The sequence below is a fragment of the Strix uralensis genome, chromosome 11 (genome assembly GCF_047716275.1).
Source record: "Strix uralensis isolate ZFMK-TIS-50842 chromosome 11, bStrUra1, whole genome shotgun sequence".
Classification (NCBI taxonomy): Eukaryota; Metazoa; Chordata; class Aves; order Strigiformes; family Strigidae; genus Strix; species Strix uralensis.
In genome coordinates this window covers 23,144,367-23,161,219 of record NC_133982.1, presented here as the reverse complement: position 1 = coordinate 23,161,219, position 16,853 = coordinate 23,144,367, and the positions used below count along the sequence as shown (strand labels likewise).

At 42.6% G+C, this 16,853-nt stretch overlaps 1 protein-coding gene across 6 annotated transcripts in view; it reads right to left on the bottom strand.

Moving 5' to 3' along the window:
* DMXL2 (Dmx like 2) overlaps window positions 1-5,098 on the bottom strand; it is a 54,972-nt gene extending 49,874 nt beyond the window's left edge. For all 6 annotated transcript variants that reach the window (XM_074880911.1, XM_074880914.1, XM_074880912.1 and 3 more), the window contains exon 1: window positions 4,879-5,098. In XM_074880911.1, the coding sequence (XP_074737012.1) occupies window positions 4,879-4,965 (87 nt within the window). In that variant the 5' untranslated portion in view covers window positions 4,966-5,098. The remainder of the gene's footprint in view (window positions 1-4,878) is intronic.
* Between the last annotated feature and the right edge of the window lie 11,755 nt (window positions 5,099-16,853).

Sequence of the window (16,853 nt, the reverse complement as noted above, 5' to 3'; positions counted from 1 at the left end):
AGTTTATGCTATATCCTCAGTTTTCAGATAATACGAAAGCAGCATGTGCATCTCTCTCTCTCAGCTGCCCATGTTTTCCAGTTTGGTTCTCTAATTTTAATGTTGCATGCTGGGACTAACAGACAGGGAAACAATTATTCCTTCACATTCTCACCTTGGTTTTTCTTTATATAAATATTCTTCTCTGTATAAAGAATGATTCTACTCTATAACCTGCAACTCTTTACACATTTGGCATAAGTGAAATAGACCAGAAGTCTTCAAGCTCCAGTGTGTACTATTAGAGGTACAGAGGCATTTAAAGATGGTAAATGATGTGGAAGAAACAGAATCAGCCCACAGTGGTATATAAAAAAGAAGTTCCTAAATAGCTAAAATTACATAAATTAAAATCTGTATTAAAACCTGAATTAAAGCCTGTATTGGCCTTATAATACTCCTCCAGTATAACAACACTTATCCTTAAGCTTCTGGCTATGGATAGTAAACATGTAAGATGCAGAAATTCCTCCACCTTCCTATTAGTGATGAAGACACCTGAATTATGAAACGTTTCCAAACTCTCATCAACGAACACATTTACACTTCCCCCCTTCCCCAGTATTTAGTAGAATTACATACACTTAATGCAAACTAGCAAAATAACTGAAAAAAACCCCAACCCACTACTAGCCTGGGGCCTGTAGAACAGGCCTTCCTAAATTGACATTTGAGACAAATTAATGATTAAATACTTTACTATATGCTTACAAACAGAGCTTCAGAGGAAAAAACACGGTAAGAATTCAGATGTTAAGCATCTGTAGTCCAGTTCATATAAACATAACATAGTGAAGAGCATATAGATATATGTAAGTAGTAATATACGAGAGGGATTTGCAAATAAGGGTTTTATAACAAGTAATTTTCCAAGAAGAATGAAGTAGAGGAGAGCCCTACACAGCAGAGAAAACCTGTTCTCAGTTGCTGTATCTTGAGGACAGTGCTGTGGGTGAAGATTTTGCTGTTTTCAATGAGGTAAAGAGAAGTTTACATGGGTGTAGGAGACTTTCATCTGCAACAGCTTCTGAAATTCATTACACGCAGTTCCAGGCCAAGCATCAGTACTGGCACGGAAGATGCCAGGAAGCTTGTCCTTTTCAAAAATGAAAAATAATACATGAAATTTTTTTCACTTCAATCAGAAAAGTTCTTATGTACAGATACCCCTAAAATCTGATACTCTGATTTTTCATTAATAATGTTTCAAGTTCCGTATTTTGTGCGTTTAGTGATACCTCTTACAAGAAGTAAATATTTATTATCTTCTGTTTGTGGGACACTAGCCAGAGATTGGAATTTTTATACTTATAGAATCTAGCCTTTAGGTAACTGACATACCAATGGATTTTTTTTTTTTTTTTTTTAACCTTTGAAACAGCTACATTCTGCTCAGAGTTTCAGGGGGGAAAAACAACCCTGAGCTCGGACAGAGGCCAAAAGTCATATAACCAAAATCAGGACAGCTCATTATCTTTACCTGAAACCACCTTAATCCACATCACAGAAAGTCAGGTTGATAGCGTACATCCCACAGAGAGTTAGGGTCAGTGACTGAAATTGGCTCAACATAAAATGGCAGCTTAACAACAAGATCTACGAGAAATCAACCGTGGTTTGAAAAATGCAGTTTACTACCTTTAAAAACTTATTAGCTGCCAGTGAGACTGAGGTTCAAACAACATACCCTTCTTCTGTCTAGGCAAGGTGCGTGCTGTAAGGCCCTTCTGTATAAAGCTCAACTCTGACCTTCTGTAAACCTGTTTGTGAAACACGGTTAACAATATTTGCTGAAATGAGAATGTGAAGCAACAGCAAGCTGAATAGCGCACAGAATTATTATGAGAAATGACAAAACCAGAACATTGGTCATTTAGTACTTAAACCCTTTGCTTATGCAGTGTCCTTTCTGAAGTGCAAATGAAAGGAGGCTGAAGAGACTGCCTGGTAGAAAATGGCATTATGAAGCTACTAATCACCCTTCAAACAATTTTTTCCTGTGTATTACCCACTCCACTAGACTGGGTGCAATACAGCCACAACATCACATCCACAAGCCAGTTTGTTAACTGAACATCTCTGCGCTTCATCCCTTATTTGGGAAATTCTAGTTGTATGTCAGCATTGCTGCAGGCAGATGTGGGAGCATAGGGAGGAAAGGACACTACGTGCATTTCAGATAAAGGGCTGACAAAACCTTTGTAGCCAACCTACAGCAACTATCTCTATTTCTTTGGATTTGTTTTGCTTTATGAAGTCACTAATACTTGGGTTTTTTCAGGTAAAGAAAAATTAATGGCAAAATTATTTCTTTTCCCTGTTTTCTTCTCAGAGTAACTACATGACTTTCACCAAAGCTTTAAAAAAGTTGAGGCAGAACATGTTACCATCTTAGCTCTAGCTACACTGACTTGGAAATTCAAAGCTTACCTCTATCCTCAGCAAGGAGCCATGTAAACAAGCCAAGAGCAAACCACAGAGGAAAGGAAAGATGAAGAACCACCTGAGAATTGCAGTGCCCCTGATCAGGTCAGAAGAAAATGTGTTCCTTCTCTCAGAATCCCAAGATTGCTGGAGTTTGGCATCTAAAGCAAGCTCATCTTTAGAGGACATTTCTCTTTCTCCTCAAAAGCAAAAATAGCTCCAAAACTATTAACTAGTGAATACATATATACATGTAACCTAGCTGTTATTCTACTGTGAAGTGCAGTAACTTTAACATGAGTGATTCATTTCTGCACAGAATAAAGCCATATTTTCAAGTCCCCGTGATGAATCAGCTGTAGCAATTTTGAACTAGTTCTCACACATTTTAAACAGATTCTCGAACATCAACCAAAACATAAGCAAGCACATGCGCACACAAACAATGGCTCCTCTGCCACAGCCTAACTGCACATGGATTCAGGTAGTACAGCACATCCTGTGCAGATCTCCCTTAACCCCTTGCCTTTCACTGCTCCGCTTCTGCTGTGTTCTAGAGGCTGACAGGTATCGGGGTCTTAAGACCATGGCTATACAGTCAGGCTCTGTCACCAACCCAGATGATCTCTTGCCTAAACTGCAAATCCTGCTTCAGGATCTGAGTTAAAGTCATGACTCCAAACAGCTTAATGTTTTGGGGGGACAAAGCTATGTCAATACAGCATTACTGATGTTGACCAACAGAATTTAAGGTTAGGCTCTAATGGAAGTGACACCTGCAGTGGATGGTAGACTAGGATGCTACTGAGAGTCATAAAAGGTGACTAATTTCCTAACAATTGGGATATAAGACCCCAAACTGTTTGCAAGCTGATGTTTTTAACCATAAGGTTTACTACAGGATCAAGGTCTAGAACAGCAGCAAATATCACAAGAGAAAGGAGAAAAAGGGGAGAAAGTTACAGCTGTGGAAGTCCAGAAAATACATTTATTAAAGCATATTTATCCCTTTAGTTCCTTCTTTACTGTATTATAAAAAATTGGATGCAGCAGCCAGAAAAGACAGTGAGGTCTGTTACATGCAGTTCTGTAATTAACATGTTACCAAATGATTCTGCATTTTTTTGTAAAACATGACTTTTGTTCTTGGAAAATTCTTGTATAAATCATAATATATATTATTATTCATTTTTTACATTATTGAAATTATTATGAGAATTAGCATAAAGTTGTCTTCCATAATACCGGTTGATTGACTTCTCAAATTGTCACAGTAGAAAGAAACACATTAGAATATGAATACGAGTAAACGACTTCTTACATAAATATCAAAAGTAACAGAGGTCCCTTTAATAGCAGTATGGCTGCATAGCAGCAGAGCAAGGAAAATAAAGACAGACATGGCACCTTTTATTTAAGACTTTCAAGCATTCATTACTGAAATTAGACATCTGTGATAATCTAAAGTAAGCTTTAAATGTTTGACAAGTCTGCTGACAGTTATCTTAGACTAAAAATGATGCTCTATATCATTTAGCTTGGAATTGGTTCGTGCCTGAGATATAATTGCGTAAATTTTAATAAAAAATCTAATGAGACAATTTATTCCCAAATAATAACATACTGATTGGATGATAGCATGCAAAACACTGCAGAAGCTGATCATTCATTAAAATCAGAGAAGCATAAACTAAAGAAGTGGAAATTGACATTAGAGTAAACAAAAATAGCCCATGGATGATAAACAGATTTTATTATATAAACTACTGGACTCTTGAAATGTACTTAGTGTGTCTCTTTCTTTTCTCTTCCAGTTTAAGAGCATCACTGACAAATTTGTGTTTTATTAACCACAGTAATTGAAGCCAAACGCTCATCAATAGCGGACAGGCTTCTTCAGAAGCCTAGTGCAACCGACTCTGCAGGAGCGCCGGACACACACACAAAGGCACCCCGCAAAATGTGGGGGCTTCCCTGGCTCCCGACTCGAATGCAGAGGATGGAGGGAGCACTGGCTAGAGGGGACGGGCGCGCCCACGACCCCCGGCCCCCGCCTGCCGCGGCGCCCCGGGGAGAGCGAGCAGCGAGGCCGCTCCCGGAGGGCGGAAGAAGACGGCGGCGGGGTCAGGCCCGTCTCCTCCCGCGCCGCACTCTCAGGAGCGCCCCGAGGTCCCGCACCTATCAACATGCCGGCTCTCCCGCACTCGCCCTCCCCGCGCCGCCCCGCGGCCCCCGCTCGCAGTCTCCGCCTTCACTACCCCGGCAGTGCCGCTCCCGGTACAAGGGCCCGCAGACCCCCGCGGCCCGGCAGGTCAATCCCCCGCGGCCCCTCCCGCCGCTCTCCTCGGGCCCACACACCTCCCGCCCGCCTCAGCCCAGGCGCCCCCACCGCCCCCCTCGCATCGCCACCATTACCGTGAAGGGGATGTCCTCGACGCTGCCCACCGAGTAGCAGTTGTCCCCGGGGTTGACGGCGCCGGTGAGCACCTGGTGGAGATGCATGGCGGCTCCCCCCCGCCCCCGCTCTCCTGGGGACAGCGGCCGGCACCGAGCGGGCGAGACCCGGATGGCTCCGCGCTCCCGGCGGCCGCGCGGGCCGAGGCCCTGCTGCCTGCAGCGCGAGCGCGCGCCGCGGAGGGAGGGAGGGAGGGAGGGAGGCGGCGCATGCGCTAGGCAGCGCCTCGGTCAGGTGAGGCGCGCGCAGGCACCGCCCCTGCGCGAGCGGCGGCCGCCAGGGGGCGGGAGAGCGGGCGCGGGGCCTTTGCGAGTGGGGAGGGCCGGGCTGGGCAGCCTGAGGCGGGCAGGGCGGGGAGGGGCGGCAGGGCGAGGGGAGCGGTAGGTTTAAAAGAGCCGAGGGAGCTCCGGCTTGGGAGCCGGGGGGATGTGGTGTGCTTGGCTGATGCTTCGAGGTGAGACGGTGGCATAGGCGCCTCACGGGGGCGGGAAGGAGAACTTGGGGGTGGATTTACCGGCTGCTGCGGCGTTCCGGCTGTGAGGCGGGCTGGGGAGGCGTGTCCCTGCGGGAGGAGCGGTGAGTGTGCTGAGGGGAGCGGCTCCCGTCAGCGGAGGGGCCGGGCAGCGGTTCGCTGTCCCCGAGCCGTGGTGGGGTGTCCCCGGGCCGGCCGGGCTCCCGGTGCGCCGCAGAGGCCGGCAGTGTGCTGCGGCGGCCGCGTCTCGGCCTGTTATTAGTTGTGTGTAGTGCTGCTGAGGACGGTTGGTTTGTTGTGTTTTTGGTTTTGTGTGTTTGTTTTTTTTGTTTGTTTTTTTTTTTTTTTTTTTTTTTTTTTTTATTAAGGATTCTCACGTTTGTCATATCTTAAAGAGCTTGAGAAGCTTTTGGGCATCCGTGAGCGTCCCCCCAGGTGCCGGCGGCACCGCCCCCGGCCGGTGTGCTGGCTGCGCGGCGCATGGTCAGCCTGAGGGTTATACTTCATCATTGATTCGAGAGTCAGAACGCTTTGTGTCAGTGAGAAAGAGACGAGCATTCAGGCTCCTTGTAAATATCCATTTACAAGAGGCTGGTGAGAAAATAATCAGTACTTGATACTAAAAGAACACCACGAGGAGGTGGGGGACCGCCTTGTTTGATTAAGGCGTTTGGTGGCGTCTTATGCACGTTATGTGACCTCACAGAAATTGTGGTGAAGCTTTTGCTGCTTTATTTGTAATAACTGCCAAACACTGTTGAAAACAAAAGCCTTTAAATGTGCCTATCCTTTTCTGTCTCAGAGGTGTGAAGAAGGATGGATCCTGAAAATTGTTTGGAGGGGATTCTAAACTCTGAAGGGGGGAAAAAACACAACCCCAAAACTCTGTATGCTGTGAGTCATGATATAAGGAAAATTCTACGTTTTCTTGTACTACATCAATATGGTACTCTTGCGGATGTCCCACTGGTGCTAATGATCGAAGCTGCAAAGCCCAGTCTCCTTTTAAAGTTTATGTCAGTTTTGCCTGAGTCAGGACTGCAAGATTCATCTTGCCTTGTACTGCTTCTTGAAAGTGTACTTCTCTTACTTAATAAACGAATTTACTCAGAATGTAGAAGTAAATGAAGATATAATCAAGTTACCTATGAATGGAAAAAACATTATCATCATAACACTAAAGACTTTATCTACTTCCATGCTTGTTAAAGGCAATCTCTTTCTAAAGGGAACAGTATCTCTAGATGAGGTGAAAGGGGAAAAAAACCTTTTGATCTTCAGTTGACCCAGTTATGTATGAAACAGCTATGTGTTCATATGCTTCCGCTGATACTTACTATTCTGCAACTGATTGAAGGATCTTCCATGTAAAATGTATGCTAATTTACAACTGATTTTTATTTTGGGTAAGATTTTTTTTTTTTTTTCAAATGCATGCAACAGGACTTAGAGGCAAAAGCAGTGTGGTGGGGGTTGTTTTGGTTTTGTTTTTTAAAATGAGTGGAACAAAGTCCAACTAATGCCTGAAAAGACAGCTGGCTTTTGAATTGGCACAGGCAATTATAATAAGTAAGATAATAGGAGAACAGTATGATCTACAGGAAAATAGTTTTTTCTGTGAGGATTTGCTCCATGATCTTGCTGGACACAGAGGTGAGACTGACTGCCCTGTAGTTCTCTGGGTATTCTGTTTTTCCCTTTTTTAAAATGGGGGTTATGTTTCCCCTTTTCCAGTCAGTGGGAACTTCACTGGACTGCCACAACTTCTCAAATATGATGGGTAGTGGCTTTGCCACTTCATCTGCCAGTTCTCTCAGGATGTTCGGGTGTATCTCATCAGGTCCCATGGACTTGTGCACCTTCCAGTTCCTTAGGTCTCAAACCTGATCTTCTCCTACAGTGGGTTGTTCTTCAGTCTCCCAGTTCCTGCTCACGACACTTGCTGTGTGCCCTCCTCACTTCCCCAAGGATCTTAAACTCCACCATTTCATGGTCACTGCAGCCAAGGCTGCCCTTGAGCTTCACACTCCCCGCCAGTCCCTCCTTGTTGGTGAGAACAAGATCCAGCATAGCACCTCTCCTCTATCACTTGGAGAACAAAGTTATCAACTATGCATTCCAGGAACCTCCTGGATCGCTTATGCCCTGCTCTGCTGTCCCTCCAGCGGACACCATAGTGGTTGAAGTCCCCCAAGAGGACCAGGGCTTGTGAACATGAGGCTGCTCCTATCTGTCTACAGAGCACCTCATCTGCTCAGTCTTCCTGTTTGTGTGGCCTGTCGCAGACCCCCACTCTAACGTCTCCTGTCCCTGCCTTCCCTTTAATCCTGACCCATAAGCTCTCAGCTGGTTCCTCACCCACCCCCAGGCAGAGCTCCTGACATAGAGGGTGACCTCCCCATTCTCAACTCCCCTGCCTGTCCTTCCTAAGGAGCCTGTACCCTTCCATTCCAACACTTCCATAATAGGAGCCATCCCACCATGTCTCCATGTCACCAATAAGATCATAGCCCTGCAGGCATGCACAGATGTCTAGCTATTCTTGTTTATTCCCCATGTTACATGCATTCGAATAGAGGCATTTAAGTTGGGCCCCTGGTGAAGCTGACTGTCTGGAGTGGCTGGAATTCCTTTGTGCTGCTTTTCAGATGCTCTCCTGCTGACCTGTGATCCCTCCTCAGTCTCTGAGCATCTAGTGCTGGTGTCAAACTGGTAGGAGTGGGATGGATTTGAGGTTCCCCTCCCCTGGCAAGTGTTATGCTTTGAGCCCAGAGGGCAACTGATTGTCACAGAGCTGCTCACTCACTCCTTCCCCCTTAGGAATGGGAAGGACAAAATAAAACAAAAGGCTGAGGAATAGAGATAAGGATATGGAGGGGTGACTCACCTATTACAGTCAGGGGCAAAAGACAGGCTTATTTGGGGGAAGAAAAAGAACATCCATTTAAATCAAGCACCACCACTTAACAGAGTGGGACAGTGAGGAGTATAACTACATCTTAAAAACATGTTTCCCCACCCCTCCCTTCTTCCAGGCTCAGCTTTGTTCCCAATTTCTCTACCTCCTCCCTCCACCCAGTGGCACAGGGGGCAGGGAATGGAAAATCACGTGTTGTGTTTGCCACTCCTTCCTCCTCCAGGGAAAGACTCCTCACACTGCCCCTGGGTGGGGTCCCTGTCATGGGAGACAGTCCTCACATGAGTCCTTCCCATGGGCTGCAGTCTTCCTGAACTGCTCTAGCATGGGTCCCTCCCATGCGTTGCAATCCTCCCAGCACCAGCAATGAACTACAACAGTGGTGGCTTCCCTCAGAGTCATGGTGGTCTTCAGACACAGCCACCTGCTCCAGTGTGGGGTCCTTCACAGGCTGCAGGTGGGTATCTGCTCCACTGTGGACCTCCATGGGCTGCAGGGCACAGCCTGCCCTCTCACCACAGGCTGTAGGGCATTCTCTGCTGCAGTACACCTAACTCCAGCTCCTTGTCCTCTCTTTTTCCACTGTCCTCAAGGTTTGCATAGGTGTTTCCCTCACAACTCATTCTCACAACTCCAAGTCCTTCTCCTGGGTTCCCCTTCTTAAATTTATTATCACAGAGGTGCAGCCACCATTGCTAATTGTCTTGGCCTTGGGCAGCAGCGGGTCTGGCTTGGAGCCAGGGGAGCTTTGAGAAGCTTTTCCCAGGGGACCACTGCTGTAGGCCCCTCCCCTGCTACCAAAACCCTGCCACACACACAAACCCAACACAGCAACTTCAGTTTAAAGCCCTCCTCACCAGCTTGGCAAGCCTATGACCGAAGATGCTCTTGCCCTTCTCTGACAGATGCACTCCATCAGCCCCCAGTAGAACAGGTTTCTCAGAGTGAGTCCCACGGTCTCAGTAGCCAAACCCCTGGCTGTGGCACCAGTCCCATAACCATCTGTTGATTTGCCAGATTCAACTGGCCCTTTCAAACCCTTCCCTTTGACTGGGAGGATTAATGAAAAAACTATCTGTGTTCCAGAGCCCCTTACCACCACTCCCAGGGCTCTGTAATCCCTCTTGGTGCTCCTCAGACTGTTCCTGGCTGTATCATCGGTGCCCGTGTGAAACAACAGCAGCGCTTAATAATAGTCAGTGGATTGTATGATTGCTACATGCTGTCTCATTCTGCCTAACTTACTTTTCTACAGGTAGTTGGATTTATCCTAAACCAACATATTCTTAAGATTCACTGACTTTTGGTAAGACCTTTACTACCTTAAGACTATTGTAATATTAATCTATGCTTGAGAAGATTGTAGTATGGGTTTTTAAGTTGTAAGTATAAGCAACCAAGATTGTAACATTGTAGCTGTCACTTTTGCTTCCTTTGAACTGCAGATGCAAATAAAGTATGCAATCATTTATGGGTTTAGCTGTTGAAAGTCACTATGAACCTCTTATTTTCTTGTTTGCAATATTAAAAGCACTAAACACTATCTTTCAATCTAAAGATAAATTTCATCAGGTGAGGAAGAAGAGCGGAACCAATATCCACTGTTGAATTTTTGTTCTTTACATGCTCAGCAGAATCCCTGAAAACATATGTGAGCAGCAGCTCGTGTAGAGTACCTAGCTAGGTCTTTCAAACTGCCCTCTGGAACATCTTGCTAGTTTCTTGACTATACAGGGAATACATTACGAAAAGAGGTATGTAAAATAAGACTGTGAATTTACCCTTGTGCAACATGTCACAGTTCAGTATAATTGATGTAATGTGTGCCAATTGCTGGGGCTTAATTTGGTTTGGTAACTTTTTGAGGATCTAATCATTAACTCTTAAGTACTCACGCCTGTGGCATAAACTTCATGGCCTTGTTGACACTTGAGCTGAACCACTGCTAATTAACCCAATGACATTTTCTTGTGTTGAACATGGGCTGTGGCTTATGTAGTCTGAATGTGTTTACTGTGGGTAATTTTGGGACTACAAGTATTTAATTTGCTTTATGCATTTCCAGTGAGCCTGTCAGGGCAGATATGAACCATCTGAAGTAAAGTAGTTATCAATATTCCTTCTTACTAACAACTCTGAGGCATCTCTCACCAGCTCTGCTTAGTGATGAAATTTATTTTTAAAACTCGAGAGATGTTCTTATGTCTAACTGACTTTTAAAAGGCTGGGGATATAGAACACATATTTAGTAATAACTGGGACTGTATGAGAGTCTGATATTCTCACCCCTGTATCAATCAAAGTAAAAAGTTGAAAATACAAAGTCTCCTGTGAAATGAAAATTTAAAAAAAAAAAAATTAAGGGCTTTCTAATTTTTTTTTTAAATACCTCTACTTTGGCTGACTTGCAGCCCTAAGAAGCAAAGAACTGATATGCTTCTCCAGCTGAAAACTAAATTAATTGGAATCAGTTCCACTGAATATCATTCAGCTGTTTTTTATCAATTCTAAAACAGTCTTAGTGAAGTAAACTTCAGGAGATGGTAAGCAACAGTAATACCAATGAGAAGCCTTCAGTCAGTTAGGTTTGAGTTACTCGCATTTTCTTAATGAAAGAAATGTCAAATTATAATTTTTAGTATTTTTTTTAGATTAAAAAAATATTTTAGAGGCATAGAGTCCTGTGTTCAATGTCAGTTGTGAATTGCCTGGTTCGGAAAGGGACTGACATGTATTTGCTCGATGTTTGATTCAATGAATTCTGATGAATGGGACTTCTAGATGCTGCTTCTGTGTAAGTGCTAGTTGCTGAAGTGGCAAGTGGGCAGTTTACTTGGAGCACTAAGGGACTTAGAAAAATAGACGGGGATTTTACTTTTCTTTGCTCTTCTGACAGTGAACATGTAAGATCTTTAATATATGTTCTGGGGAGTTTGCAGTTGAAGTTGGTATCTTGATTTATATTGTTTCTGTGGTTTGGTTTTTTTCAAAGTACTAAAAAAGCCCTCTGACTGAGACCTCCAGATACCCTTTCCCACTGAGCCCGTTTAGTCATAGGGTATTTTATCTAGAACTGTTGCTACCCTAATTTCTTTTTCAGGAAGGCAGAGGTTTGTCATCTTTGCTTGGGGGAATCAGTGAGCCATAACTGCCATAGAGTTCACTGAACTTCAGCAGATGTTTCTTGGTTTAACACCTGCTCATAATTTGCGTCCACAGAAGAGCCTTTGCAAATATCTCGTAGTAATACATAAAGAGCATTAATGTTTAAGGTATATGCACTGTATATTTGTAAATTAGATTCTAGAAGTGGCATCTAAGGAGCATATCTCAAGAGCAAACTGCTATTTATATATTCAGTTGCTAAAATAAATCAGGCATCATGTAAGGTTTCTCAGAGGTAGCAGTAAGTTTAAGGATGACACGTGATCTGCGAAGCTCTATGGGCTTCATAGTTTTGAACTGATGACTGACTTATTTTGTGGGATTTGTATTACTTAAATAATAAAAAGCAAGTTACTGTTGACAATAAACTAAATGTATTTCCCAGAAGGTTATATATGGAGCAACTCAGTTCTTTGTACCTTCTCTCTAAAGAATGTGAGAGGTCTGTACAGGTTCTAACTGTGGAGATTCTCAAAGCAGAGACAGTTAAAGATTGTTGACTCCTTTGTCAACATATTGGTAAGGCACATGTGGGTTTTACTCTAGTCTTCAAACTGATCTGCAGAATGCTGCAGTACGTGTTGAAATGAAATTTGCTTGACTCCTTATATAGCACTGAGAATCTCTAGGATTATTTTGGGATGTGAACTGTGTGTTCTGATCTTGCAGACGATTCTGAGATTGTAATAAAGATGTATGCTTATGAAAAACATCCTCTTGGTTCTTACAACTGCAAACAGGATATGAAAAATGAACTGAATGCTAGCCATGATTAATTATGTTATGCAATGAATTCACTGAAAATGCACTCTGGGTATCCAGTCATATACCTTAAGTCAACATAAAAGGTGAAATTTGAGCCTAAATAAATTAATAGTTTTGCCAGTGACTTGGTTGGTGAGAAGTGTGTTTCAGATTTTATTTTGTGTACATTTCTTTGAGATTTTGTTGTGCTTTCTTAGCTCGTGTCCTCCCCCCCCAGTTTCCCCTTGTAATTTTTTTCCCCCTCCATGTCCCCAAACTCTTCAATTCCCTAACTCAGTTTAACCAAATGCTGAAGTCCCTTGTACATGTTATGGAAATTCTTGACAGGATAGAGAACTTTAATTAGGACCCCACTGATGGAAAATCTTCAGTGAGAGGCCAACAGTTTTGTCTTGTTCAGCACAGGAGGAAAATGAATGTCGGTACCTTTGGTTAGAGGAAGGAAGTGATGTTAAAGAGAAGTTTGTGTCACACAGCAGGGCAGTAAGAAGGGGACTGAGGAGGTGGCAGCCCATAGACAGGTTTCATTTGATCCACTGCTCATGTAACAGTCATCTCACAGAAAAGGTGTCCTCTAGTGTTACCAGCCAAATGTATGTGGCAGCTGGTTTCTTGACCTGTCCCGGCTTCAGTTTCTTTTGGCTAAATTAGAATGGGTGAATTAGGGTAACCTGCTTTTGCCTGAAAAACAGAGGGGAATGTTAATTTTGTAGTTGTTGGAGTGATGAAAAAAATAGCTGTTCATTATATACGATATAAGAAGCAGCTAGTATTGAGCACTCATTACCATTGAGTTGAGTGGTATGTGCCCAACACCTCTGACAGGTCAGCAATGCGTATGTGTGTTCTGAGGGTGTGCACGGGAGTAAATCAGTTAAATGGTGGTGGTATTTGCCAGCAGCGTGATATGGAAATGCTGCCCACTGCATCACACAGATCTGCTACCATCTGTTCACAAAGGTTTGCTGCATTGAGAGGAGCAGAAAATTGTATATTTTCCTTGTGTTAAAGCTTGTGGGAAAACTTGCTTTTGCTTTTTCTCTGGTTATTTATTTTCTCTGAATTCAGGTCAAGTCTCTTTATTCTTAATATTTTGAAATTTCCATGGATGTTATAAATTTAAGTAAAGGAGGAGCCTTAGTTATGTAAACAGTGTTTTCTTCTGTATCTGATCAACACTGATTTTTTTTGTTTTGCTTTGTTATTCTAGCAAATATGTAAACCCAGTAATTAAGGTAGCAGGACAAGCAGGCTGTTATGTGGATTACATGGTATTTTTTATATGCTACTGATAATGTACTCAAAAGGGATCATTTCACAATGACCTTGTAGTCATAGTTATCAGACAGTCTATATTTTGATTTTTTGAGTTAAGCAGATCAAATAGAATAATCACCATTGCTGCCACATTTGTGTTCTGTTTGTTTAGGGTCTCAGACTACCAGCCTTTAGTATTGGGTACTATATTGTAAAGGTGAGGTCAGCTTGTCTTAAATACAAGTTTTTATTAAGAGGACCAGCTGTGTAATAGTAAGTATGAGTAGGACCATTAAGCATCTTTGACTATTTTCCCATCTGCAAATAGCTGTTTGGACACAGGCTATGCTGTATTACTGAGCTGTACTAAGAGATCTGATGTACAGCATATGGGATCTGTAAGCAGTATATTCTGATGTTCAAATGGTCTCCAGTTTTCTCTATCCCAACACTTTTGTGCCTGATTAACCTGTTCTGGAGTCATCAGCTTTCACTTAGCTAAAGAATCTGTCAGTGTTTTGCTGGTGATGAGAACAGTAGTTGCTACCTCTTACCTTCTGCCTCTCCTCTCTGGGGATCCCTGGAGCAGGAGACACCCAGGCAGAACTTCTGTGTCTTCCAACTGCTTTTTACCAGTAGCACCACAGCACACCTCAGCTGTTGCTGGAAGTAGTGGGTTAGGTCAACCATGAATTTGGCCTGCTTTGTATCAAAGAGCCAAAGTAACACTGGCAGGCTCAAGAGCAGCCAAGTGCTCTCCATTTGGTTCTTGAACTGCCAGCACAAGGATTAATTATTCCCATTATGTCTTGGTCCTAAATAAATAAATAAATAAAAGTTGAAAAAAGAGAGATGCCTAGGAGAGATGGTTCAGCGTTGAAAATGACTGGATTATTTGGTCCTATCATGACCAAGAAATGCAGTAGATATAAATCAGCTACTTTGCAATCTAGTTATATAGTAATTTATTATGGTTTATAAGGCTTAATTTGATGCTTGGATGCTTAGACCTCTAGCACCAGTATAAATTCTCCATCTGTGCAGTTGTACTAATGAAGTAAAGAACTCAGATTAATTTATAGAGCTGGCTGTTGACCGGAATCCCCATTTAAAAGAAAACTCTGAAACATTTTATTGAAAAAATACAAACCAGAACAACTATGAAGTAAGAATTAAAAAACTCAAAGAAACGTTGAAGTAATAATTCTTTTAAGTATTTGGGAGTATCAGACACTGAGCTGCCTGAAGTGTGATTTCCCCACCACCATCATCTAAGGTGGGTAATGTGGGAAACCTGAGAGCTGATGCTGCAAAAGCACCAGGAATCCTTTCCAGTTGCAGCTGCAGAGACTGAAAGTGACTCTAATATCTTTTTTTTTTTTTAACAGGGAAAAGAGGTGAGAGGATTTATGTATTTTGCTATATAGAGCCCAAAGGCCTAAGGGAATTGTACTGTTATCTGCACTTTTGTTCAGTCGTTTTACAGTCACGTTGACCTGGCTATACAATTTGTATTTTTTTGATAGTAAAAGACATATATGGAATATATATAAATTGCCAATACATTTAAAAAAACTTATATACAGTATGGGCCCATTTCTAAACTCTGGTCTCTTGACTCCTTCAACTTCCAGGGAACAGAGTGGTTGAATGGTGCTGGCTTTTTCTCTTATTTCCAGCTGAGAGAAACTGAACAGATGGGAGTGGGAGAAAAAATGACAAGCCAGTGCAGACAGTGTGATTAATTTGTTGGGGTTTTGTGGGGTTTTTTTTGTTTTTGTTTTTAATTTGGGAGGACAGCGCACTTAACTGCAGAAAAGGCATCAAAAATATGTTTTGAGTGTTGCTTGTCCATGCCTCAAAAATTTCTTCAGTTGCTACCTGGATGTAGTGGGAAGGGAAATAGTCAGTGATACTATATCTAGAAAGGGTTGCATCCATAAGGTAGGTAATACAACCACCAGCGTTTCAGAATTCTGCCAGATGGTGTTAGATGTGAGAAAGTTCTGTGATTCATTTGGTAAAATGTTTGTCATGGCAACTGAGGAGCTTCAGACTCGTTGGTCCAGTCAGTGGTGGAAACAACCACTGGTCTCACCAGATGTGATGCTGGACATAAAGGAAATGTCTCATGACGCTACTTGTCGGCCTGCTTACTTTGCCCAATGAGATGCAATTGTAAATTGGTTTTACTTGTAGATCCATCTCAGGGTTCAGCAGACCTTAAACTTGCTATTTCAAAAACCTGAAATATCTACTAAAAATATCAAAATTATTCACTAAATTTTCCTTTACCTTCTATTTATGGTAACTGATCAAGGGCAAAAGTGAGTTTTCACTTTCATTAAATGTTCTCCTCCCCATTTTGGAACAAGCAGTAGGAAGATTAGCCCAGGAATGGGACATCTAGTAGAACAACCAAAAAGAAGGGGTGGGGGAAGGCTGGAACAGTGCTGGATTCTTCTCTTCAAATAACTCTTTGGGGGCAAGATCTGCAAGGTGATATTCCAATGATATATGCTAGCCAAAAAAAAAAAAAAAATACCTCTGTATAGCTCTGTTCTCAGTTATGCTGTTCTCAAACATTTACTGTTCAGTTTCTAGTTTAGTGTCCCAAAGTTAAAATCTGTCCCTCTGTGGTAGTAATTAGTAAGTAGAAATATTACAAAATAGATCAAAATAATTTCCCAAGGCATACTCTGGTAGCTGCCTTGGAAAAATGACTAAGCTTCCTCAGAGGTAACATCACATAACATGTTATGTTCCAGGAAGGACATATACTGACAGAATGGATGTCTAGAGAGACACAACAGAAGCCTTTCAGACTTTTTATAAGCTTTTATAAGTTAAAGTATCTCTAGAGACATAGATGGTTGCAGACCAACTCCCCTCCCACTGGTAAAACTGAAAGAGTATGAAAACCATGGAATGTCCAAGGCTATTGAAATTTGCATAGTCAGAATCACCTATTTAGAAATAGGGCTTCCTATGTAGAGAAGCCATTGCGGAAGAATTCTGCCTTCCTCAGTCTCAAGAGAGAGACAAGGTCTTCAGCTTTCTCTATTAGTGCAAGTCAGGCTTTTAGCTCTTTTTTTTTTTTTTTTTCTTCCAGAAGTATGTGGTTTTTGCTGTTGTGGAATTGACAGATGCCAGAGAACCTTCAGTTATGAAGTAATTTTTCTGATCTGACAATATCTTTCTTGCTGCTGTATTCAAGAAAAGTGTGTTTAGAAAGAGCCTGAGCCAAAGACATACTTTGGACCTTAGTTAATGTACACCAGCACTGCTTTGCAGTCTTTAACAGACCTATATCTGCTTACATTGTTTCAGGATCATTCTCATCTATCTCATTAAAATGT